Here is a 26,630-nt window from a genome sequence, read left to right as displayed (position 1 = left end):
GACTTGTTATTATCTGAACTCAGCACCTCCTACATCCACCCCAGGGCATTTCTGGAAAAGAATGAGGCTAGAATTTCATCTTCCTTTTCTCACTCACTCAACAATGTCCTCACTGTACCTTGCTGGGTTTAAATCCAGCCTAGCTAACAAGGGAGTAGAGGATGACCATGAGATAGGACAGTGAAAATAGTTCAAAGAACTAACTAGCAAAAGGGTACTTTGAAAATTGTTGAAAGCTTATTGGAATTCTAATGATCAAGTGGAAAGAGAATGGTGGTTCTGTTCATTACTTTCTTAATCTATATTCGTTTCGAAATACAGTGTGAATTAGTTTTGGAGACATATTAGTGGTTCTCTAAAATAAAACTTACCAAGCATATACAATCAAGTATTTAACACAAGTTGTCCTTTCACATCTCAAGAATAAGGTATTGTGAAATTACATTATTTCTTAACTTGTTATTTATTTATTTATTTCAAATGTTGTCTCCCTTCCTGGTTTCCCCTTTGCAAATCTCCTATCTCATGCCCCTCCCCTTTGCCTTTATGAGGGTGCTCCCCCATCCACCCACTCTAGATCCCTTTACACCGGGGCATCAAGCCTCCAGCAGACCAAGGGCCTCCTCGCTCACTGATGTCAGATAAGGCAACCCTCTAGCCGTGGGTCCCCCCATGTGTACTCTTTGATTGGCGGTTAGTCCCTGGGAGCTCTGGGTGGTCTAGTTAGTTGATATTGTTGTTCTTTGTATGGGGTTACAACCCCCTTCAGCTCCTTAAGTCTTTACGTATTTCTTAATAAAGCCTTAAATAACTGTATGTATCAGTAGAATATAGTCAAAATGATTACCTTCTTTGAAACCCAAATTCCATATCTGAATATTAATTAAGGTATGCGCCAATTATGTGAATTTAGCAAATTAATCCATTTTCCTATTAGTCATAACTCTACTGTGAAAGAAATGTGTCACACATTAAAACAATGTCATATAGAGTTTATATTGTGAGGCACACTGAAACCTCAGATTGAAAAGAGGTTGTGCTTATTGGACAAAGGAATATAAGGAAACTTCTGGTGTGCTAATGTTCATCATACTGACCTGGGACTATGGATATTTTAATGTGTATATGTTATATTATCTCAAGCTGAAAAAGGAAACCCTATGACAGGCGCTAGTATTAACATGGGGCAACTGGAAATCCCAAAATGTTTGTATAATTTAAAACATCAGGATTGCTTTTATTAAACAGTTACATGGTTAGTCACCTGCTGAAATGCTTAGTTATACAAATTCTAATTGTTTCTTTTCCAGAGGAAAGCACTGTCTACACCAAGATTTGAGGGAAAGTATTTACAGCTTCTATACAGGTAATAGAAGAAAAACCTTGCAAAAAATTTAAATAGCAATGAATTGTCACTAAGTAATGAAAAGAGATGAACTATAAGGTGAACGAAGACAAGGTAGGGTGTCAAAATATTTAGACTGGTAAGATAAACCAGGCAGCATGAGGGTGCTTATTATATAACTCTATTTATATTTACTTCTGGAGAAACAAGCTAACGTGTAATTATGAAGAATCTGCCATGGGCTGCCTACGGAGAAGAGAAGAGGCCAGGAGAGTCAGGAATCTCGGGAGGAGAAATTATAAAGAGCCAAAAAGAAACTTCTGGTCGTGCTATCACATTCATCATACTGGCTGTTGTGGTATTTTAATGTGTACATGTCATATTTTATCCAAGTGAAAATAAATATATGTAGATTGTTGTCTAGCTGCAGGTGAGGGCTGGCATAAGTTAAGACCAGACCTGTGACTGGGCAGTGAAAAAGTAAGGCGGGCACAGAGTTTTGAAGGGAGGAGAGAAGAAAGAGAAAAGAGAAGAACCAAGATGGAGGCAGAGAAAGACGACCCAGATCTGTGTGGCCTTAAATGGCCACAGGTATTTATGAATATTTCTTAAGGGGGTTTTTATAGGTCAATTTATCTTATCTAGGTGGTTGGTTTATATCATTATCAATTGGTTGTGAGTTTATTGTGTGTACATTTTGTGGAGTGTAAATTTACTGAGATAAATTACTGAGATAAATCTGATTGCTAAATTACAAGCTTATTGAGTCTTGATTTTAATGGGTTACTGGGGGTTGAGACTATAACCACAGAGGGCAGATGCTGGGAATGTGAGCAGAGTTCAGAGGCACAGAGCCAGAAGGGCGGCCACTGGGACCAGAATAGCTAGAGGTAGCCTGGAGAGGTGGGCTAGAGCCAGCCGCCACTAAGATGAATATATCCCACTAACGCCATATGACTCGACGATGCCAGCCAGTGAGGGCTTATGGGTATACTTTTAATATTTACCACAACAAATATATAAAAATTATATCGTGTTAACAGATCTCAATAAACTGGAAAAAACAATAAAGAAAATGGCTGTGCAGTATGCTATGTTAAGTATGACCTATAAACTACAATAAAAATGCACTTCTCAAAATTCAAAAAGGTTAGTACTTTTACAAAATAATCAAAGGTGCTAATATAAAATTCTTTACATAGACTTTTGTCAAAACAAATTCACTTCTTCCTAACCACTGAGTTAAATTTAATTATTTCAATTCGCAATTCACTTCCTAAAGATTTGAAGATTTCAATATGAAAAATCTTCTTAAAAAACCCAAGCATGATGTCAGATACTTTTGTCCTTAAAGTTTAGTTTATTCCCTACAGATCTTTATCTTTAAGGATTTCTTTTCCTTCTGAGTAACTTACATCACACACACACACACACACACACACACACACACACACACACACACACACAGAAATACACACACACAAATATACACACACACACAATTAATTTGACATTCTCTGTCTCTAGTTCACTACTGTGAAACTTAACTCACAATATCCATGAAGCCAAGTAAGTGAGCAAATAAATTCTTTGATTTCTTTTCTCATTTTCCAGAAACCATAAATCCAGTCAAAAATGAGTCAGAAAAAATTTTTTTCAGAACAAAAGTTCTCCTTTTAATTAAGAAGGCAAATGTTCTACTTGATGTTTCCTTTTCACAAGCCTTGCCATCTGCAAGAATTCTTCCAAAGGAGATCCTCTTTCATGGACTCTCTAGACATGCACACCATGCTTCCTCTCTTCATAGTTTCCCACAGACAAACATGGTGAATTTGTTTCTCAACCACCAGCTACTCACAACACCAATGTGTCGCTCTACCCTATACCTCAAGCCTCCAGGTACAGGATGACTCCTTGCAGCCATGTTCTTACCAATTACTTGGCTGGATGCACGTTATCACTGTTCCACAGATATTATCATATCAGTTCACATTGACATATGACATACAAACAGCTGAGTGGTTTATAAGTGATGTGTTCTACCTTAGAAAATTAACACAGTTTCATTCTTTAAAAATAGCAAAGAATGGCGTCCTTCCCACCTAATCTTAATCCCATCATAAATAATTCAGAAGATGATTATCGCTACAATATCCATGCCTTCATGAAGAAAGATTACCAGTAACTAAGCATATTTTGAAAATAGAGAAACTAAAAAATAGACAATTACAGGTGGCTAACTCAGGACTGATACTTAGACCAAGCACTGCAAAATGCATCCTACCAGTGGGTTTTATTTGACAGTATAAATGGTTTCAAAGCAGTTTTAATAGAAGTTTTTTTTTTCAGGCAGGCATGAGCTCTCCAAATTGTCCTGTCATGACTACTACATATACCTAGCTCAAAGTTTTACACATCTTCATTACCTGGCTCGTACAAAAAGACATTTAAATTCCCAACACCTAATTTATAAATCTTTACAAGTTTTAGATAAAATGAAAGTGAAAATCTAAAGGAACTCAGAAATGCATTGCTACTTCACTGGCAAAGCAGAGACATGATTTGTTCAACACTAAATGTTGCATTAGTGGCAGTACAGCAGAGGAATTGGAATTCTCTTTCCTAATGGCACTGTTTCATTACAACACTCTGTCTTTTTAGCTTCTAGATCAAGCATCAGATTTACTCTTTATGGACCTTCCGTTTAAAAGGAGTGGGGCCTCTTAAGACCTGTGGAGCGATGCAACCCTAAGGTTGAACAAGAACTTAGAGATCATCAATGTTTGCTCAGGAAATGGCTAACACTTAGAAGTTATATGGAAAGTAACCAGATTGATAAAAATGTTCTTCACGATGTGCCAAGCATTATATGTGTGTATGCGTGTATGTATGCAAATGTATGTGGATGAATAAAATAGCATTTAATTCTTTCAAAAACAATGCAGGCAAAACACCATTAATCTCATTTTGTAAATGTGCAAACTGATGTTAGTGGTAACAATACATATAATTTGCCGGATTAAATTGTCACACTGTATTCAGCACAATGTTCACAGCTGTAAAACAAGAATCTTGATAGAAAAAATTATAAAATTCTTAGAGGAAAAAATGAAGCACAGAGATCTTGAAATTTGCTCAGTCACGTAAGTAAAGATCAGATAGAAACCAAAAGAAACTGTCTCCAGAGCCCATGCTAACACTAGAATAAACTGACCCATAGACTAAGGTAGTGAACCTCAAATTGATTCACCAATACACAGCAGCCTCTCACCATCACCAGAAAGTGTTAGAAATGCTGTTCTTTGGGACCCTCTCAATAAAGATCTATAATAGTGACCATACTTTAACAGCTAATCCCATAATTACAAACAGTGATAAAGTTTTAGAACCACTGAACTACAAAATGACACTACCATTTTCATTACTTAATTTTTGAGGTTATAAATTCATCATTTCCTGCCCTCCTATCTAGTCTTCCTTTTTGTCTTTCAAATCCATGTTCTCTTTCTTTCACCACTCTACAGACTATCTACAGACACTTCACTCACTATTAAAAACATGCAACCTTGCAATCTGATACAGTTGAGAAGAACAGAGAAGAATGCTTAGGGCTCAGGCCCATAGGAAACCAACAATTGTTCCATGTTTAAAGTGTTCACTTGTTTTTCTTATTTTAAGTAATGCTACAGCAGATTATTTTGTAATCAACATTCTACATTTCTTATATTTATGTAAGGTAAAACGGTAGAAATAGAAGTTCAGGTACAAAAATATCTCCTTGACTCATCAGAATGACTTAGGAGGTAAAGGCTCTTTTAACCAAACCTTTACAACATGAATTTTCTGTTCCCAGGACCCACATAATAGAAAGAGAGAACCAACTCGTACAAGTTGTCCTCTAATCTCTGTACCATTAAAGATGTGTGCATACCCATATAAATATATAGCACTTTTAAAAATTCAAGACGTAAGCCTGGAGAGATGGCTCAGTGGTTAAGAGTACTGATTGCTCTTCCAGAATTCCTGAGTTCAATTCCCAGCAACCACATGGTGGCTCACAAGCTTCTGTAATGGGATCTGATGTTTTTCTTCTGGTGTCTCTGAAGACAACTACAGTATCCTCAAATATATAAAATAAATAATAAACAAATCTTTTTTTAAAAAAATTCAAGAAGTAGGTTCTCCTGCCACATCTCCACCCACCTTCATCAGACCTACTGATCAGGTACCATAAAGGTTAGCGCTCCTACCTGAACCCATCTCCCCTCTCTACTGAGTCCACTGGGGCACCCCAGCTGCTTTGAGCAGCCTGCTATCCCAACCAGACTGACCTCCATTCTCCTACCAACTCTCTGCCCACCTTCTTATACCTGCTGATCCAGAAACATACAGACCTGCTGATCCAGTCATACAGCCCAAGGAAAACCACCAGAAGATTGTCAAACCAAGATCATCAAGGTGAGGTCCCATCTCAATACCTACTACAGCAGGAACATCAAGAGACTAAAGCTATCAAGATGGCTAAAAGCCCTCAAAAGAACACAAACAAGAAAATCTAGGACATTATGAAACCATCAGAGCACAACTATCTTGCTCCAGTAAGCCCTGGATATCAACACAATCAAAGCACAAGAAAATGACATTAAATCCAATCTTATAAAAATGATAGAAGTCTTTGAGTAAGAAATGAATGTTATGTAGCAGAGAATAATAGCCTTGTTGGGGCACCAATGGAAGAGGAAGCCCTTGGTCCTGTGAAGGTTGGAAACCCCAGTGCAGGGGAGTATGGGGGGGAGGGAGTAAAAAGGAGGGGGAGGGAGGGGACTTATGGACAGGAAACCAGGAAAGGGAATAACATTTGAGATGTAAGTAAAGAAATATATCTAATAAAAAAATTTTAAAAAAGAAATGAATAAATTCCTTTAAAAATACAAGAAAATAAAATCAAACAGGTAAAAGCCTTTAAAGAGGAAAAAAATTACTTAAAGACATACAGGAAAATACAATTAAACAGGTGAAGAAATTATATGAAACTGTTTGCAAGACCTAAAAGTAGGAGCAGAAGCAATAATGAAAGCATAAACTGCAGAAATCCTAGGAAAGAGAACAGGGAAAACAATGCACACATCACCCAGAGAATACAGGAAAGGAGGAGATAATCTCAAATGTACAAGATATAATAGATGAAATTGATATATCAGTCAAAGAAAACATTAAATCTAAAAATTTCCTTACATATTCAGGAAATCCGAGATACCAGGAAAAGACCTAACCTAGGAATAATAGAAATAGAAGAATATGAAGAGTCCTACCTCTAATGACAAGAAAATATTTTCAACAAAATCATAGAAGAAAACTTTCCCAACCTAGAGAAACAGATGCCTATAAATATGCAAGAAGCTTACAGTGTACATTAGACTGGACCAGAAAAGAAAATCCTCCTGCCACATAATAATCAAAGCTCAAAGTCTACAAAATAAAGAAATAATATTAAAAGCAACAAGGGAAAAAGGCCAGATAATATACAAAGGCAGACCTATGAAAAATAACCCTAACTTCTCAACAGAAATTCTATAAAGCTAAGAAGGGCCTGGACAGTTAGATAACTTGCAACCTCTAAAAAAAAACACAAATGCTAGCCTAGACTAGTACACCCAACAAAACTCTCAATCACTGTAGATGAGGAAAAGATATTTCAAGAAAAATCCAAAACATAGATGGAGAAACCAAGATATTCCATGACAAAACGAAATTTACACAATATCTTTCTACGAATCCAGCACTACAAAGGATAATAAATGGTAAAGCCCAACATAAGGAGGCAAGCTATACCCTAGAAGAAGCAAGAAACTAATCGTCTTGGCAACAAAACAAAGAGAATGAAAGCACACAAACATAAGCTCACATCCAAATATGAATATAACGGGAAGCAATAATCACTATTCCTTAATATCTCTCAACATCAATGGCCTCAACTCCCCAATAAAAAGACATAGAGTAACAAACTGGATATGCAACGAGGACCCTGCATTCTGCTGCCTACAGGAAACACACCTCAGAGACAGAGACAGACATTACCTCAGAGTGAAAGGCTGGAAAACAATTTTCCAAGCAAATGGTCAGAAGAAGCAAGCTGGAGTAGCCATTCTAATATCAAATAAAATCAATTTCCAACTAAAAGTCATCAAAAAAGATAAGGAAGGACACTTCATATTCATCAAAGGAAAAATCCACCAAGATGAACTCTTAATCCTAAATATCTATGCCCCAAATACAAGGGCACCTACATATGTAAAAGAAACCTTACTAAAGCTCAAAACACACATTGCACCTCACACAATAATAGTGGAAAATTTCAACACCCCACTCTCATCAATGGACAGATCATGGAAACAGAAATTAAACAGTGATGTCGAAAGACTAAGAGAAGTCATGAGCCAAATGGACTTAACGGATATTTATAGAATATTCGATCCTAAAGCAAAAGGATATACCTTCTTCTCAGCTCCTCATGGTACTTTCTCCAAAATTGACCATATACTTGGTCAAAAAACGGGCCTCAACAGGTACAGAAAGATAGAAATAATCCCATGCGTGCTATCGGACCACCACGGCTTAAAACTGGTCTTCAATAACAATCAAGGAAGAATGCCCACATAAACTTGGAAATTGAACAATGCTCTACTCAATGATAACCTGGTCAAGGAAGAAATAAAGAAAGAAATTAAAAACTTTTTAGAATTTAATGAAAATGAAGGTACAACATACCCAAACTTATGGGACACAATGAAAGCTGTGCTAAGAGGAAAACTCATAGCGCTGAGTGACTGCAGAAAGAAACAGGAAAGAGCATATGTCAGCAGCTTGACAGCACACCTAAAAGATCTAGAACAAAAAGAAGCAAATACACCCAGGAGGAGTAGAAGGCAGGAAATAATCAAACTCAGAGCTGAAATCAACCAAGTAGAAACAAAAAGGACCATAGAAAGAATCAACAGAACCAAAAGTTGGTTCTTTGAGAAAATCAACAAGATAGATGAACCCTTAGCCAGACTAACGAGAGGACACAGGGAGTGCGTCCAAATTAACAAAATCAGAAATGAAAAGGGAGACATAACAACAGATTCAGAGGAAATTCAAAAAAATCATCAGATCTTACTATAAAAACCTATATTCAACAAAACTTGAAAATCTTCAGGAAATGGAGAATTTCCTAGACAGATACCAGGTACCGAAGTTAAATCAGGAACAGATAAACCAGTTAAACAACCCCATAACTCCTAAGGAAATAGAAGCAGTCATTAAAGGTCTCCCAACCAAAAGGAGCCCAGGTCCAGACGGGTTTAGTGCAGAATTCTATCAAACCTTCATAGAAGACCTCATACCAATATTATCCAAACTATTCCACAAAAGTGAAACAGATGGAGCACTACCGAATACCTTCTACGAAGCCACAATTACTCTTATACCTAAACCACACAAAGACACAACAAAGAAAGAGAACTTCAGACCAATTTCCCTTATGAATATCGACGCAAAAATGCTCAACAAAATTCTGGCAAACCGAATCCAAGAGCACATCAAAACAATCATCCACTATGACCAAGTAGGCTTCATCCCAGGCATGAAGGGATGGTTTAATATACGGAAAACCATCAACGTGATCCATTATATAAACAAACTGAAAGAACAAAACCACATGATCATTTCATTAGATGCTGAGAAAGCATTTGACAAAATTCAACACCCCTTCATGATAAAAGTCCTGGAAAGAATAGGAATTCAAGGCCCATACCTGAACATAGTAAAAGCCATATACAGCAAACCAGTTGCTAACATTAAACTAAATGGAGAGAAACTTGAAGCAATCCCACTAAAATCAGGGACTAGACAAGGCTGCCCACTCTCTCCCTACTTATTCAATATAGTTCTTGAAGTTCTAGCCAGAGCAATCAGACAACAAAAGGAGGTCAAGGGGATACAGATCGGAAAAGAAGAAGTCAAAATATCACTATTTGCAGATGATATGATAGTATATCTAAGTGATCCCAAAAGTTTCACCAGTGAACTACTAAAGCTGATAAACAACTTCAGCAAAGTGGCTGGGTATAAAATTAACTCAAATAAATCAGTTGCCTTCCTCTATACAAAAGAGAAACAAGCCGAGAAAGAAATTAGGGAAACGACACCCTTCATAATAGACCCAAATAATATAAAGTACCTCGGTGTGACATTAACAAAGCAAGTAAAAGATCTGTACAATAAGAACTTCAAGACACAGAAGAAGGAAATTGAAGAAGACCTCAGAAGATGGAAAGATCTCCCATGCTCATGGATTGGCAGGATTAATATAGTAAAAATGGCCATTTTACCAAAAGCAATCTACAGATTCAATGCAATCCCCATCAAAATACCAATCCAATTCTTCAAAGAGTTAGACAGAACAATTTGCAAATTCATCTGGAATAACAAAAAACCCAGGATAGCTAAAGCTATCCTCAACAATAAAAGGACTTCAGGGGGAATCACTATCCTTGAACTCAAGCAGTATTACAGAGCAATAGTGATAAAAACTGCATGGTATTGGTACAGAGACAGACAGATAGACCAATGGAATAGAATTGAAGACCCAGAAATGAACCCACACACCTATGGTCACTTGATTTTTGACAAAGGATCCAAAACCATCAAATGGAAAAAAAGATAGCATTTTCAGCAAATGGTGCTGGTTCAACTGGAGGGCAACATGTAGAAGAATGCAGATCGATCCATGCTTATCACCCTGTACAAAGCTTAAGTCCAAGTGGATCAAGGACCTCCACATCAAACCAGACACACTCAAACTAATAGAAGAAAAACTAGGGAAGCATCTGGAACACATGGGCACTGGAAAAAAATTCCTAAACAAAACACCAATGGCTTACGCTCTAAGATCAAGAATCGACAAATGGGATCTCATAAAACTGCAAAGCTTCTGTAAGGCAAAGGACACTGTGGTTAGGACAAAAAGGCAACCAACAGATTGGGAAAAGATCTTTACCAATCCTACAACAGATAGAGGCCTTATATCCAAAATATACAAAGAACTCAAGAAGTTAGACCGCAGGGAAACAAATAACCCTACTAAAAAATGGGGTTCAGAGCTAAACAAAGAATTCACAGCTGAGGAATGCCGAATGGCTGAGAAACACCTAAAGAAATGTTCAACATCTTTAGTCATAAGGGAAATGCAAATCAAAACAACCCTGAGATTTCACCTCACACAAGTGAGAATGGCTAAGATCAAAAACTCAGGGGACAGCAGATGCTGGCGAGGATGTGGAGAAAGAGGAACACTCCTCCATTGTTGGTGGGATTGCATACTGGTACAACCATTCTGGAAATCAGTCTGGAGGATCCTCAGAAAATTGGACATTGAACTGCCTGAGGATCCAGCTATACCTCTCTTGGGCATATACCCAAAAGATGCCCCAACATATAAAAAAGACACGTGCTCCACTATGTTCATCGCAGCCTTATTTATAATAGCCAGAAAATGGAAAGAACCCAGATGCCCTTCAACAGAGGAATGGATACAGAAAATGTGGTACATCTACACAATGGAATATTACTCAGCTATCAAAAACAACGAGTTTATGAAATTCGTAGGCAAATGGTTGGAACTGGAAAATATCATCCTGAGTGAGCTAACCCAATCACAGAAAGACATACATGGTATGCACTCATTGATAAGTGGCTATTAGCCCAAATGCTTGAACTACCCTAGATGCCTAGAACAAATGAAACTCAAGACGGATGATCAAAATGTGAATGCTTCACTCCTTCTTTAAAAGGGGAACAAGAATACCCTTGGCAGGGAAGAGAGAGGCAAAGATTAAAACAGAGACTGAAGGAACACCCATTCAGAGCCTGCCCCACATGTGGCCCATACATATACAGCCACCCAATTAGACAAGATGGATGAAGCAAAGAAGTGCAGACCGACAGGAGCCGGATGTAGATCGCTCCTGAGAGAACACAGTCAGAATACAGCAAATACAGAGGCGAATGCCAGCAGCAAACCACTGAACTGAGAATAGGACCCCCGTTGAAGGAATCAGAGAAAGAACTGGAAGAGCTTGAAGGGGCTCGAGACCCCATATGTACAACAATGTCAAGCAACCAGAGCTTCCAGGGACTAAGCCACTACCTAAAGACTATACGTGGACTGACCCTGGACTCTGACCTCATAGGTAGCAATGAATATCCTAGTAAGAGCACCAGTGGAAGGGGAAGCCCTGGGTCCTGCTAAGACTGAACCCCCAGTGAACTAGACTGGTGGGGGGAGGGCGGCAATGGGGGGAGGGTTGGGAGGGGAACACCCATAAGGAAGGGGAGGGGGGAGGGGGATGTTTGCCTGGAACCCGGGAAAGGGAATAACACTTGAAATGTATATAAGAAATACTCAAGTTAATAAAAAAAATCCAAATTTAAACTATATATCCACAAATCCAGCTCTATTGATAATACTAGAAGGAAAATTCAAACCCATACAACATAAAACTCCAACTACATACAAGAAAAAACATAGGAAACCAAGAAAGCCATACCAGCAAAATCAACACACAAACACACACATTAATACCACAAACCTCAAGTTAACAGGAATTAACAATCACTAGTCACTAATATCTACCAACATCAATTGATGCAATTCCTTCCTTAACAGACACAAGCTAACAGAATGGATGCAAAAACAGGATCAATCATTCTGTTTCATGGAAAAAACAAACTTCAGCAATAAAACTAGATATTATCGCAAATTAAAAAGAGAAGAAAATGTAAGCCAATGGACCCAAGAAGCAAGCTGAAGTAGCCATTCTAATATAAAATAAAATAGACTTTCAACCAAAATTAACCAAAAGAGATAGGGAAAGACACTTCATCCTCATCAAAGTAAAAAAAAAAAATCTACCAAGAGGGTATATTAATTCTGAATATCTATGCCCCAAACACAATGGCACCAACATGTGTAAAAAAAACATTGCTAAAGCTTAAATCACACATCGAACCCCATGCATTAATAGTAGGAGATTTCAACGCCTCATTCTTACCAATTGACAGGTCATCAAGACAAAAACTAGTCAGAAAAATCATGAAACAATCCGATGTTAGGAATCAAATGGACATAATGGACATCTACAGAACATTTCATCAAAAAACAAACAAACAAAAAGAATAGACCTACTCAACACCTCAAGGAACAAACCTTCTCCAAAATTGACATTATTGTTAGGCACTAAGCCAGCCTCAACAGTTACAAGAAAAATGAAATATGCTTTGGATCTTATCAGACCATCATGGATTAAATCTGGACAACACCAGAAACTCTACACACTCATGGGAATTGAACACTTCTCTACTCAATGATCTCTGTGTCAGGGAAGAAATAAAAAAAGAAATTAAAGTCTTTCTAGTACTCAATGAAAATGAAAGTGCAATATATCCAATTTTATGGGCACGATGAAAGTAGTGCTAACTGTGACGTTCATGGCACTGATATCCTTCATAAAGAAATTAGAAAGTTCTCATACCAGCAATTTAAAAGTATATCAGCAAGCTCTAAAAAATAAAATCAAGCATACCAAAGAGAAGTAAACAGTGGGAAATAATCAAAATTAGGGCTGAAATCAATCAACTAGAAACAAACCAAACAATACGAAGAATCAACAAAACCAAGAAAAGATCAACAAAAGAGACAAACCCTTAGAAAAACTAAACGTCAGAGAGACAGTATTCAAATAAACAAAATCAAAAATGGAAAGGGAGACATAACAACGAACAACAAGGAAAATCAAAGAATCATTAGGTCTTACTTCAAAACACAAAGTTGGAAAAATCTTAAGGAAATGGATGCTTTTTCTAAACAGATACCACTTACCAAAGCTAAATCAAGATCACATAAACTATTTAAACAGCTCTATAATCATTAAGGAAATAGAAATAGTCATTAAAACTCTCCAAAAACAAAAACAAACAAACAAAAAACAGAGCCAAATGGTTTTAGCACAGAATTCTACCAGTCTTTCAAAAAAGAGCTATACTCTCCTCAATCTATTCTACAAAAGAGAAACAGAAGGAACACTGCCAAACTCATTCTATGAGGCCACATTCACCATGATATCTAAACCACACAAAGCCTTAGCAAAAAGAGAGAATTTGAGACCGATTTTGCTTTTTACATTCATGTAAAATTACTCAATAAAATTCTATCAACCAGAATTCAGGAACACATCAAAAAAATCATCTGCCATGATCAAATAGGCTTCATCCAAGTGATTCAGGGATGGTTCAATATAAAATTACAATATTCTTAAGGTTCTAGCTAGAGCAATAAGACAACTAATGGAGAACAAGAGGATAGAAATTGGAAAGGAAGAACTCAAGGTATCAGTATTTGTGAATGATATGATAGTATACATAAACAACCCCCAAAATTCTACCAGAGAACTCTTACAGCTGATAAACAACTTCAGCAAAGCGAAGCAAGCAGCAAAGCTAGATATAAAATTAACTAAAAAGGTCAGTAGCCCTCATTTATACAAATGATAAACAGGCTGAGAAAGAAATTATGGAAATGACACTCTTATAATAACCACAAATAGTATAAGATACCTTGATATAACTCTAACCAAGTAAGTGAACTATCTATATGAGAAGAACTTCAATTCCCTGAAGAAAGAAACCAAAGAAGACCTCAGAAGATGCAAAGATCTTCCATGCTCATGGATCAGTAGGATTAACATAACAAAAATTACCATCTTACCAAAAGCAATCTACAGGTTTAATGCAATTCCCATCATAATTACAACACAATTCTTTGAATATCTTGAAAGAGAAATTCTCAACTTTATATAAAAAAGCAAAAACAAAAACAAAAAAGTAGGATTGCTAAAACAATCCTGAACGATGAAAGAACTGGAAGAATCATGATCCCTAATCCCGAGCTACATACTACAGAGCAATTGTAATAAAAACTGTATAGAATTATTATAGGAATGGCAGGTTGATCAGTGAAATAGAATCAAAGACCCTGTTTAAATTTTCATATCCATTTTAATAAATATTGCCAATTTCATGAAGATTTCTGCTTTTATCTTAACCTTCTTCATTTCTAGTCTATATATATGCCTCTAATAATACATACTCATACATATATTTGTATACATATATATATATCAAAAAATGTTGCTGTAACATGCCATTTCTAAATAAAATGGTTTGATAAAAAAAGAATCAAAGACCCTGAAATAAACCCACACACCTAGGGACATTTGATTCTTGGCAAAGACTGTACCTTAGGGGGCTGCAGAGGTGGCTCAGTCAGTTAAGAGTACTCGCTACAGCCACATGTGGTGACTCACAACTTCCTGTGACTCCAGTTCTAGGGGTTCTTGTTCTCTCTTCTGACTTCCACAGGCCTTGATTGCATGTACTGATCATACAAACATACACACACACACACACACACACACACACACACACACACACACACTTATAAATAAAACCAAATGAAAATTTAAAGGTTGTAAAAAAAATCTGAACATATTTCTTAAGAATATTTTACTCTATTGCTTCTAGTTTGTTGTATTATAGATTGAAGGAGAATAGACCATAAACAAGGACAGATATAATGCAACGGGCTAGGAAAGATTACTCAGTAAAAAAATAAAATTCAGTTCATCAAATCAGCTCTATAGCAGTAGCAGCTTCCTGGTTCACAAAATTCAGACTGTATTAATCCATTTGTGCCTGTAATGTACTCCTTAATGCATTCGATAAGTTGAGATTTTTGTATATTTTATTGTAATTACAATGAGTACTAGTAAATATTACCAAATAATGAAAAAGAGAATATGTTGCTGTTTTGTGGTGTTACCTGTGACTTCTGGTCCTGGTTACTTCTGTCCTGTGATATGAGCCTGTTACTACAGGAAAACCATAAGTGTATAGCAGGATTACTCACAGCAGTGAAGTGCTATTAAAAGTAAAAATCTACAAGACTTCTACTAGCTCTGTCCTCCTATTTGGTTTTGCTGGGCCTTTCTATCTATCTTTAATAGTTCCTATGATTGGGACAGTGTCAACCGAGCTCCAACCACACTCAACCAAAAACATGACTAAAATATATTTCAGTTTTGGAAAGTATCTTTGAGGTTTCATACTATACAAGTAATCCTAACAGGGTCTAAGTAACTTCTTTGGAATGAGCATATGGATCTGAGAAATCAGGGTTGTTATAAACCAGGATATTTTAGAAGACATATTGATGACTTGTAGCCTTCATTAGAGACTAATGGTCTCTAGAGATTACATTGACCCTGACATAACTTCAGATGCTATTTAGCTACAATCAATGAATCTTGATTGTTGCTGTCAACTATAAGTAGTATCTACCTACTATAGTCAGAATAAAAATAAGTAATCAGGTATCTAATAAATATTATTAGTGATATTTGTTTTTTCATTAGCAGTTCTTAAAGCTTGGTTTTTATTTTTCAAGCATCCTGAATTAAAATTACTAAAGATTTATAGAATCCAGTTCTTTCTGTTACACAACAGAATGTGCAGTTTGTTGGGTCTATTAAAAATCCAGAGAGAGGCTCATTAAGTTACCCAGACCAAGGTTGGTCTTAGGTCATCTAGCATTTACATCAAATTAATTCATTATGCATTCTCCTGCAGAGTATGCCATTCTCATAGTTTTCTCCTGGGGTGATTTTTATGTCTCTGTTCCTAAAAATTCTATACAGGTTAATAACAACTGAAACACTTCATCATTTGTATTTCCCTTACAGTTTTTTTAATATACCGGAGTTTCAAATTTTGTGTAGAAAAAAAGATATTCTTTTATGTAGATTACTTTTGTCTATATGCTCCAAGAAATCCCTTCTATTATCAATCAAATAATCATCCTAATTGTCATCTGATCTGTTGGGAGACTTGTAGAGACAGAATCTCACTACGTAGGCTGCCCTTGAACACATAACCCTCTGGCATCTGCATCTCTACTAACAGTATCATAGCTATGTCTCACCATGCCCAGTGCTTCTTCTGCTCTATTTTCCTTTCATTTAAAAGGTCACACAAAAATTAGTTTAATCCTTGCCTGAATGTATCTAACTATCTCAAAGTCTAAGAAACGTATTTCCCCTCCACCTTTCTTTCTCTTACATACTTCATTAGATATGTTATGCTTACTGAAAGGAACAAAAGTGATGTCATAGATATTAATTAAAGAATGGCATATGTGTGACTGATGCTAACCTGTCATGTTTTTGTATTTAAAATACAAGGAAATAAGATGCTATTAAAGAGAACTACAATCCCCCATCCACCCTGTTCATTCCCTTCACAACCCAGAAGTAATTAATAGCCTAGAGCTGGTATATAACTAATATGTATGTATATTCATATAGTCTAGAAATTACTTAGCAACTTGATTTTTATTACTCACTAGTGTGTTTTAGTTGTATCTGCTCTGAAATATTGTTTCATAAATAATTAGTTTATTTGTCCATTCTCTACTCTTCAGAGTCTGTGTAAACCACCTCACAGTACATAAACATCCTATTGCCTCCAAAGTTTCACACATACAGGTGCTAGACAAAGTTAATTTTTGAAGATACATTGTGTATAGTAAGTTACCTTATTTTTGTCAAACTCATATGAGCCCTGAGTACCTGCCCTGTTATATAGATTGAATATCAAGTTTCCTCTTCCAGGAGATAACTTTTCATATACAGTGCTTTCTACTTTTCTGAAATTTACACGAACAGGGCGTCAGCCAAGTTGTTATGGAGAGTTAAGAGCTAAATGTAGACTATTTTAACTACAGAACAAAGGCTTTGCCCAAGAGGGGAGTATTGAAGGCGGATTATGCACTATGGCACTAAGTTACAGGTTTGGGAATGGCTACTATAGTAATAGCAGCAGGCATAAAGATCACAGCAATGTACATTTTCTATATATCTTATAGTAGCTAGGCATTCTGGTTGTTTTATTCTGCCTTGTTTCCATATTTTGCAAATCCAGTTCACAAGATATAGAACTCATATTCCTAACAAGGCACTCCCTGTATTAAACCAAAGTGTGTAAAGAAGCTAATGTAGGAACTAGACTAGAAAAAAAAATGTTACCACCAAGCAAATATCTATGGACCTGAGCAGAGCCAGTGTTTGATAGTGGCATCATATGTTAATGAGAAGTGATAGACCAAAAGACTGATGTGATTTGTAATTACCCTGGATATATAATTGATAGCCTTTGGTCTGAGGAAGCCATTTGAACAACCTGAAATGACACAGAAGAACACACACAGCAATAGGAAATACAGGACTTTCTGCTATCAAGGACATATTGTTGAATGCTTGAATGATTAATTGGAAAAATAAAGACATGATATATTGCTATGCCTAGCAAGGGAAATGAATCACATTGTATATATAAATCTAATCTATAATGTATATTCATATACATTAGTGGATTGTGGATTTATAACTGCTTTAGAGAGAAAGGTAGAGATGTTTGGAACACAGCCATAGCCTTTTTGAGTTGATGAAACAAATGATTACTGTGCTTTGCCATGCTACAACACAGGAAATGCCCGAGGCACCTTGAAAACTGGAAAGGATATATTTTAGGGATGGTCCACTACAATATTTCTTAAATTCTTACATTAGGGCATTACTTCTAATTACATACTAATTGATGACATACACCCTTGTGTTAACTTTGGCCAGTACTCTTTTTTACTCATAATTTATACAGCACGGATATTTTTAAATCTAGACCAACTAGCTCTTCCTTTTCTTCAAAAGAGAATACTGGTTTAGAATAAGCTTTATGGTTTTATTCATGAGCTCTATCCACTCTTATATCAATAGCAACTACTCAATTATAATTAATCATCGTAAAGAACAAGCTACTGTTTTTCATAAATCAGCTGCTGCTCTTAATTTTGCAAGTGCATTTCAGTGAATTCTCATCTATACTCTTGTCATATTTCCGATTTTTAAAAATGTTCCTCTTAAATCCTTAGGATGGAGAGGGATCTTTGAGATCCTCTTGTTCAATTTTAATGATAAGAAAATTGTCACTCAGAACAGGCGAGGAACTTGTTCAGGGCTTTGTCATTTATTAGTGTCAGACCTAAGGCAATAAAGCCAGTCTCCAGATTATTGTTTTTAAAAGTTCTTCCCATGACTTGTTAGACTTCTTTGGAAACCCTTACCTAAAATCAGAAAAGAGATGTCTTGCTCCTGCTCACTTGAAAAATAAATATACATATGTATTTTATATGTTATATGCTATATATTGTTTCATATGTATCATATATATGATATATAATATCATATAACTTTATAGCCTTACCTTACCCGCTCAGTGTGTGGATAGTGATCCTGAAACTAGAATACAGAAAGAAAACTTAGCATCATGCCCTGAAAGATCATTCTAGCAAGAATGGTTTCTATACATAAATAAATAGTAATTTATCATTTCATTAAATAGTTACTAGAATGATGCTTTGTGAACAATATAAACTCTTAGAATTTTGATTAACAGTTAATTACAACTGTACCACAAACAGTGTTTTAGTTGACAACAAATGACATGTAGAGTGATGGTTCCAAATGATAATTAGCTGAGGAATTTTCACACCAGTGACATAATAAATACTGTCATGATTACATAGCCGAGCCTACATGTTTGCAATGATGTTCATATATATGGATGGTGTTCACTGCATTATTAGTCATATAAAACCATAACTAACACCTAGTTATATATAGTATATAATATTAATACCTACAACAAGGTCTGTTATTTGCTACTATTTTTAAAAGTTTGTCATATAAAGTCACCAGCTGCCTTATACATGCCATGCTTTTTTTTTTTTATTAGCTTGAGTATTTCTTATTTACATTTCGAGTGTTATTCCCTTTCCCAGTTTCCGGGCAAACATCCCCCTAATCCCTCCCCCTCCCTTTCTTTATGGGTGTTCCCCTCCCCATCCTCCCCACATTGCCGCCCTCCCCCCAACAATCACGTTCACTGGGGTTCAGTCTTAGCAGGACCAAGGGCTTCCCCTTCCACTGGTGCTCTTACTAGAATATTCATTGCTACCTATGAGGTCAGAGTCCAGGGTCAGTCCATGTACAGTCTTTAGGTAGTGCATGCCATGCTTTTGACATCAGTCACATGCATCAAGAGTCTACATCAATGATTGACCCATTTAGGGTCAAAAGCTCCTTTCACAGTCATTGCCCAAGATCATGAAAAAACACAGATATTTAAATAGCAATTCATAACAATAGCAAAATTACCTTTTTTAAGTAGCAACAAAAAAATTTATGGTTGGGGGTCACCACAACAAGAAGAACTGTATTAAAGGTGCAGCATTAGGAAGATTGAGAACCACAACTCTAGGGATATGATGTCTTCACACAATGATGACACCATGTAACTCTGCACTTGTCAGAATGTCTCATGATTGTGAAGTGAGAACTGACTCGAACTTAAAGTCATTAGGCTATTTAAAGCTTAATTTTGAGTGTGTAAGTTTATCTTTGCTTTTGCTTATAATGTATTAATATAATGCATAATATATAATGACACATTAATATTTAAGATTATTTACTATGTTTCAGTATTATCTTCTCTTTCAGTACACCTAGCAATAACACAACACTAACTACTAGATTATAGGAATGATTGATGATCCATCAGACTGACTTATCTATCACCATCATACACTGTATCTTTTTTATTTTCTTTTTTCTATTTCCATGTTTAAAATTTCAATGTTTAAAATTGTCTTTATTTTCCCTTCCTCCTTAAAAACAGCATGTCTCGTTCAGAATCTAAGTCTCAGGTTTCTCAGAATTGTACAGATGGCTCCGTATCTGCTGATGCTTACTAGGGCATCACTGGTGCCATGCTGATTTTCCTCTGTATTGATAACTGCCTTTTATTTCCTGGAAAAGTATGAACGTTTCACTTCCTGGTAGGATTTGGTAAGTTGACCCTGGTACCTCTAGCTCCTTTTCACAATATTTATCTTCTGTATTCTGGGGTTTTTTAATCAAGATACTTTTCCCAGATCAGAAAAAAGACATTCTTCTGTGACTGTTTTGATTTTACCCTTTCTTTTACGCTACACAGATAAGATAATAAGGTTTTATATATATGACATGACTTCTGAGTACTCGTCTTTTAATATTCTAAATGGAGTCTTTTTTAAAAAATCTTTTTGCATACATGTATATGCAGTGTACTTGTGTACCTGTGTGTTGGTGTTTGTGTGTGTATTTCTATAGGTATGATCATGTGTGTGTGACTCTATGTGTGTGTGCCTATATGAGTGTGTGCTTGTGTGTGTGTGTGTGTATGTGTGTTCCTGTATGTGTGTATTCTGTGCCAGACTTTGTGTGTTAGTTGTGTTCCTTGGTCCATTTTAACCTTATATTTTGAGGCAGATCTCTCACTTAAGATTATAGATTCAGCTACTCTAGCTATCCAACTTGTCCCAGAGATCCTTTGCCTCTGACTCCCTGCTGAGAACTGAGATTGCTGATGGGTGACACAGCATTTGCATGAATTCTGGGAATCTGAACTTGAGTCCTTGTACCATACCACTTCCACACTTAACAATTATTTCAGAATTATCTCTGTCCTTTCTGCACTAGAGTTTGAAAAATCCTCTGGCTTGATCTTCCATAAACCTGATTTGGTTCTAATATGCAACTGCTACTCAGGTCTCCTTTCCTGTAGTCTCATCATTTGACTGTGGTATCAGAATCATGCTGGACTTACAGAAGGCTATAGAAGATTTTCCTTCTCTTCAAATTTTGGAAAATTGAGAAACATTGACATTAGCTCATCTTTAAATGCTTGATAGAAATTACCACTGCCACTTGGTTCTGGGCTTTTCTTTGTTTGAGGTCATTAATCGCTGATTTAATCTTCCTTATCACTTAATGTTTTTTGGTTTGGTTTGGTTTTCAGATTTCCTATGTCTTTCTGAGTCATAGGTGAGACATGGTATGCTGTATGCTTCTAGGAATTTACCAATTTCTTTTAGGTTACTCAATTTAATGTCATTTTTTATATTAATCTCAGGGACTCAAATTTTGTTGAGTCATTTGTAATGTGTCTCTTTCCCTTATAATTTTATTTATTTGAGTGTTATCTTTGGTTTTTTGTCTCCCTATATGGTTTTATTTTTGTTAATATGTTCCTTTACTCTTCTGTGTACTTGTTGATATTAAGTCATTAGTAGTTGGTAAGTGTATATTGAGTCTTTTTTGTTTCTGTGGTTTTTAAAAAGTGAACAAACTCAACTTATGGAGGAAGCCTTTACTTTGGCTTTCAGTTCCAGAGGAAAGGACCATAATGGCAGCAAGGCATGGCAGCAGGTGGCCAAAGATGACCAAAGCTTCCTGCTCCAATCACACACAAGAAGCAAAGAGGGTGATCTGAAAGTGAGGTAAAGTTACAATCCCTCAAAGCCCACCCTTAGTGATGCACTTTCTCTAGCAAGGTCCTTTCTTTCGAAGACTCTATAACTATCCAGAACAACAATACCAACCATGGTGTTTTAATGCTGGAGTTTATGGAGAACATTTCTTATTCAAACCACCACAGGGAGTAAGTGTTTAGTCACTTTTTCTCCAGCAGATCTTCTTTAACTGAACCTAATTAAATTGACAATCTGTTCCTGTTTAGGTTATCTTTCCTTGCCTTAAATTCTACAAGAATCCATAGTTTCTCCACTTTAAATACTTACTCTATTTGTCCACTAGATAACAAAGAGATTTTGAACATGATGAGATTCTATGTCACTGACTTACAAGGACGCTTTTATAAATGGACCCAATGCTACATCTATCACTGTAGTTATAACTGCAATGGTATAATTCCATGCATAATTTTTACTGATATTTGAACCTTAAATCTCAAAACTATGAGTCTCAGTTTACATTGAAGCTTGGTCAACCCTTGATACCATGAGTAACCTTCCAAAGTGCAGTAGTTGCTTTTCTGTTGTGGGGGAAAACACCATCACCAAAGAAAGTCACAGAGGAAAGAGTTTATTTGGGTTTATGGTTCAAGAATCATATGAATTCATAATGGTGGGGAAACCTGGCGGCCAAAGGAAAAAGCTGAAAGGGGACTTTTAAATCATAAGTGTGATGTGGAACAACCTAGAAGTGATACAAGGTTATTAATTTTCAAAACCTATCCTCCAGCAAGGCCATAATTTCTAAAGCTCCCCCAAAAGTACCACCAACTAAAGATCATGTGTTAAAATACATGAATTTATAGGAGACAGTTTTATTTAAGCCACCGCACATGGCCCATAAGTATTGCTAGTCTAGGTAACAAAGTTTTAAAAGCCTGTTCTCCAAAACTTAGATTTTAACTTTGTGTGTATTTTTTGTCAAAATGACAAAAACCTAGACATATATAGGAGGAAGGAATATTAAGTTAGAAAATACCTCTATAAAATAGGCCTGTAGGCAAGCCTGTTGTGTATTTTCTTGATTAATGATTGATATGGGAAGGTGCCATCCTGGGCATGTGGTCCTGAGTTGTATAAGAAAGCAGGATGAGTAAGTAAGTCATGAGGAGCAAACCACTAAGCAGCATTCCTCCATGCCTTCTGCTTCTGTTCCTGACGCCAGCTTCCTCCCTTGACTTCCTGCTCAATAATGGAGTGTAATATAAAATAAAATAAAATAAACCTTAAATAAACTCTTTCCTCCCCAAGTTGCTTTTGGGCATGGTGCCTTTTCACAGTCATGGAAATTCTAATTAAGACAGAAATTGGGGGCTGGAGAGATGACTCAGCGGCTAAGAGCACTGACTGTTCTTCCAAAGGTCCTGAGTTCAATTCCCAGCAACCACATGGTGGTTCACAACCATCTGTAATGGGATCTGATGCCCTCTTCTGGTGTGTCTAAAGACAGCTAAAGTATACTTATATACATTAAATAAATAAATTCTTTAAAAAAAGAAAACAAAGAACAGAAATTGGTGCCAGGTTCATAGGAATATTATTGTGAAAGACCAGATCATGTGTTTTGAGAGTATTATGGTAGCACGTGGACTCTGTGATTAAAAACATTGAATGCCCAAAGTCCAGTGAGCTATTCTATAGGAACTTGGAAGATAATAAAATAAAGTTGAATAATTAGATAAATTAATTAAGGAAAAAGTTAAGAGTAGTGAAGACAAAGAAGTCCTGAGTTGTGACATTTCAGAGGGAAGTTTGAGAGTCCCTTAAAGACTCTATAAGGATCACTCAGTATTTTAAATTAAGAAGCTGTGTTTCTGGTAAGCGAGGGCTGAAGAATTAGCTGTGATTAACAAGAAACAAGAAACCATAACCACTAAAATAAGACAGTTGCTTTGTAGGGATAATCAGTACTTGTCCACTGGGCCTAAAGTATCAGCTGTGATTAAGCAGAGACCAGCACAACTGAGACCAAACCTTAGTATCATCACACAGCGTCTCTGGTCCAGAAGAGGCCAAAGGTATGACCTGTACTGGCAAGCAAACGTGATAATGTGTCAGATCCCTCTAGGTGGCATTTGTTTTAAATAAATAAAGTGGTCATGAATAGCTTAGCATTCAGAGAACCCAAAGGCCATTGGTGAAGGTGTCATTTCAGCTGGAGGCCTGGCACCATGTAGCAGGACTGGAGTAAACAGTAAGACCGGGAGAGGCCATTGCTGAAGGTGGAAGCCAATTGTAGTAAAGACCCAGCAGTGGAGATGTCAGTATGTGAGATTGCCATCAAGGTCATCAGCAACTGTGGAACAGAACTATTGTGAGCCTACATGACAAACTGTGTGCTTGAGTGGCATAGCCAGAGAGAAGGAGCTGAGAGGTAGAAGTAACCAGTCTCTTAGAAAGCAGATGACCTTGAATCTAACACAGAGATGTACCCTGTTGGACTTTGATTTTGCTTTGATCTGATTGCAACTGTGCCCTGACTCTTCCTCCGTGAAATAAGAAGTATGTAACGTTTTATTTTACAGAAGCCAACCATTAAGAGACTTTAGAAATTTTGAGACACTGGAATTTTAGAGAGATTTTGGAATTTTTAAACAGAATTAGAAATTTTAGAGAGGCTTTGAACTTTGAGGCTTGGGGTGTTTTAAACAGACCAGACTTTTAAAGCATTTGGGTTTTTGAAGACAGTGAGACCTCTAAAGTTATTTGTGCTTCATTTTATATTAAAATCAATGTGAGATCTTGGCTGAGCATGAAAGGAAAGGTTATAGTTTAATAAGGGATATATTTTTATGTCAAATTGACAACGGGTCAATTGTGCTGGCTGCTTTTTTGTCAACTTGATGCAACCTAAGCCTAGACATAGCTGGGAAGAAGGAATCTTGACAAAATACTTCCATAAGATGTGGGAAGATTACTGATTGACATATGAAGTCCCATCCATAGTGGCTGGAGTGTTATCCCTGGAGAGGTGGCCACAGTTTTAAGGAAAAGCAAGGTGAGTGAATGAGGAGCCACAGGCCCGTAAGCATCACTTCCCCATGACTTCTGCTTCACTGCTTCAGCCCCTGACTTGAGTCCCTGCTGGATGACTGAGGGTGATGCAGAAGTGTAAGCTGAAATCAACTCTTCCCTTCCCAAGTTGCTTTTGGTCACAGGGCTTTATCACAGCAGTAGAAACCCTAATACAATTGGTGCTGATTTCACCTTTTTCCATAGTGACTTCCTCTCTGGGAAACATGTACTTTATGCTTCTGAAAGTTTCAGAAACCATTCACAGTCAGAAAGGGAATACAAATATGAACTCTCCCAAAAAGTAGATGGCTTCTTATAAAATCCTTTATTCTCCATGTAAATATCCTCTTATTTCTCCAGTAATGCCTCTGCATTCCAAAGTCAGAACAGAAGCAGGTTATGTCTGTCAAGTCAAGAAAGACTGTTCTGAAATAAATTATCTCCAAGGTGACTGTTCTTATCAATGTAGATAAAAACAGATTTTGGAAGTTAAGGATATTACAATCTTCACTAAAGAAATTTACAATAACCAATCCTGCACGACTGACAATAATTGAAGGAATCTCACACATTGAATAGAGAAATAAACATGCTCCTGAGGGTCACAAAAATAAATAGTACACTAGAGTGGTAGGTAAATAAACAAGGACTAAGATAGCACTAAACAGTCAGCAACATCAGGACAGAATACATTCCTTTCAAAAATAAAAACTCTTTGTGTTAATAGCAAAAGTGACAGGGTAGCATATTTTATTTGAAAACAAGATTCATGTATGTGTTCATGCCAAGAAACATACCTCACTGACACATACAAGCACAACCTTAGGGATCAAGGATGAAAATGGAATTCAAAGCAAAGTAAATAGAAAGAACAAAAATACAGCCATGTGACATCTGAAAATTAGGCTTTGGACCACAATTATTCAGAAGAGACATACAGGTTCACTTCACATTAAAAGGACAGAACAATTTTAAATGTATATGCTGAAACAAAATGCCCCCAGTTTCATAAACATTACAGGATTTAAAGACACAGATCACCCTCAATATAATAAAAATGGATGACTTTAGCACCAATATCTCACCAACAAACAAGTCATCTAGGCAAAAATTCAAAAAAGAAACTTGAGTTAAATAATGCTATTCAAACTGACATAAAATCTTTTGAAAGTTCTACCTGAAGACTGAAGAATGCATATCATCTTAGCAGGCTATATAAAATTCTCTAAAATAAGCCATATTATAGCACACAAAATAGCAAACAAGAAGTTGAAATTATTCCTCCTGTTTTATATTATCATAGTGGACTAAAACCAGACTTCAGCAGAAGAAAACAGAAATGCATGGAAACTGAGAAATATAATTTGAATGATTAAGAGGTCAACAAAGTATCCCAGATTCATGTTAAAATCCAGAGAGAGTGTTTATATTATATAATAACTCAGAACTCAAATTTATTACTCTTCTGTCTATATCTGTCAAATAAAGCATATATCATAATAAAATATATGGTGGAATAAGAAAAAAAGAGGTCAACCAAGAAATTAGAGAAATTCTTGAATTCCTAAAACCAAATAATACTGAAAACAGGCAAAGATGGGTTTACCTGGGGTGCAATGATCAGTCAGCATACCCTACTTGGCAAGTTCCAGGCGAGAGAGAAACCCTATCAAAATAGAAAAAGAAGGTTGGACAGTGCCAGAGGAACAA

The 26,630-nt window shown here is 36.4% G+C and overlaps 1 protein-coding gene across 3 annotated transcripts in view; it reads right to left on the bottom strand.

Annotated features, from left to right (window-relative positions):
* The window catches only part of Zpld1 (zona pellucida-like domain containing 1), a 359,152-nt gene that overhangs the window by 186,994 nt on the left and 145,528 nt on the right, over positions 1-26,630 (bottom strand). For 2 of the 3 annotated variants that reach the window (XM_087576683.1, XM_087576684.1), the window contains 2 exons: positions 26,527-26,586; positions 18,758-18,792 (listed from right to left, as the gene is read on the bottom strand). Coding sequence is in view for 1 of the 3 variants with exons in the window: in XM_087576682.1 (XP_087432808.1) it covers positions 26,527-26,551 (25 nt within the window). In the remaining 2 variants the exon portion in view is untranslated. The remainder of the gene's footprint in view (positions 1-18,757; positions 18,793-26,526; positions 26,587-26,630) is intronic. The other variant, XM_087576682.1, reaches the window with a different exon arrangement.

Source organism: Rattus norvegicus, chromosome 11 (genome assembly GCF_021556685.1).
Source record: "Rattus norvegicus strain SHRSP/BbbUtx chromosome 11, alternate assembly SHRSP_T2T, whole genome shotgun sequence".
Taxonomy (NCBI): domain Eukaryota; kingdom Metazoa; phylum Chordata; class Mammalia; order Rodentia; family Muridae; genus Rattus; species Rattus norvegicus.
The sequence above is the reverse complement of the archived record's forward strand: the minus strand, read 5'-3'. Positions and strand labels throughout refer to the sequence as shown.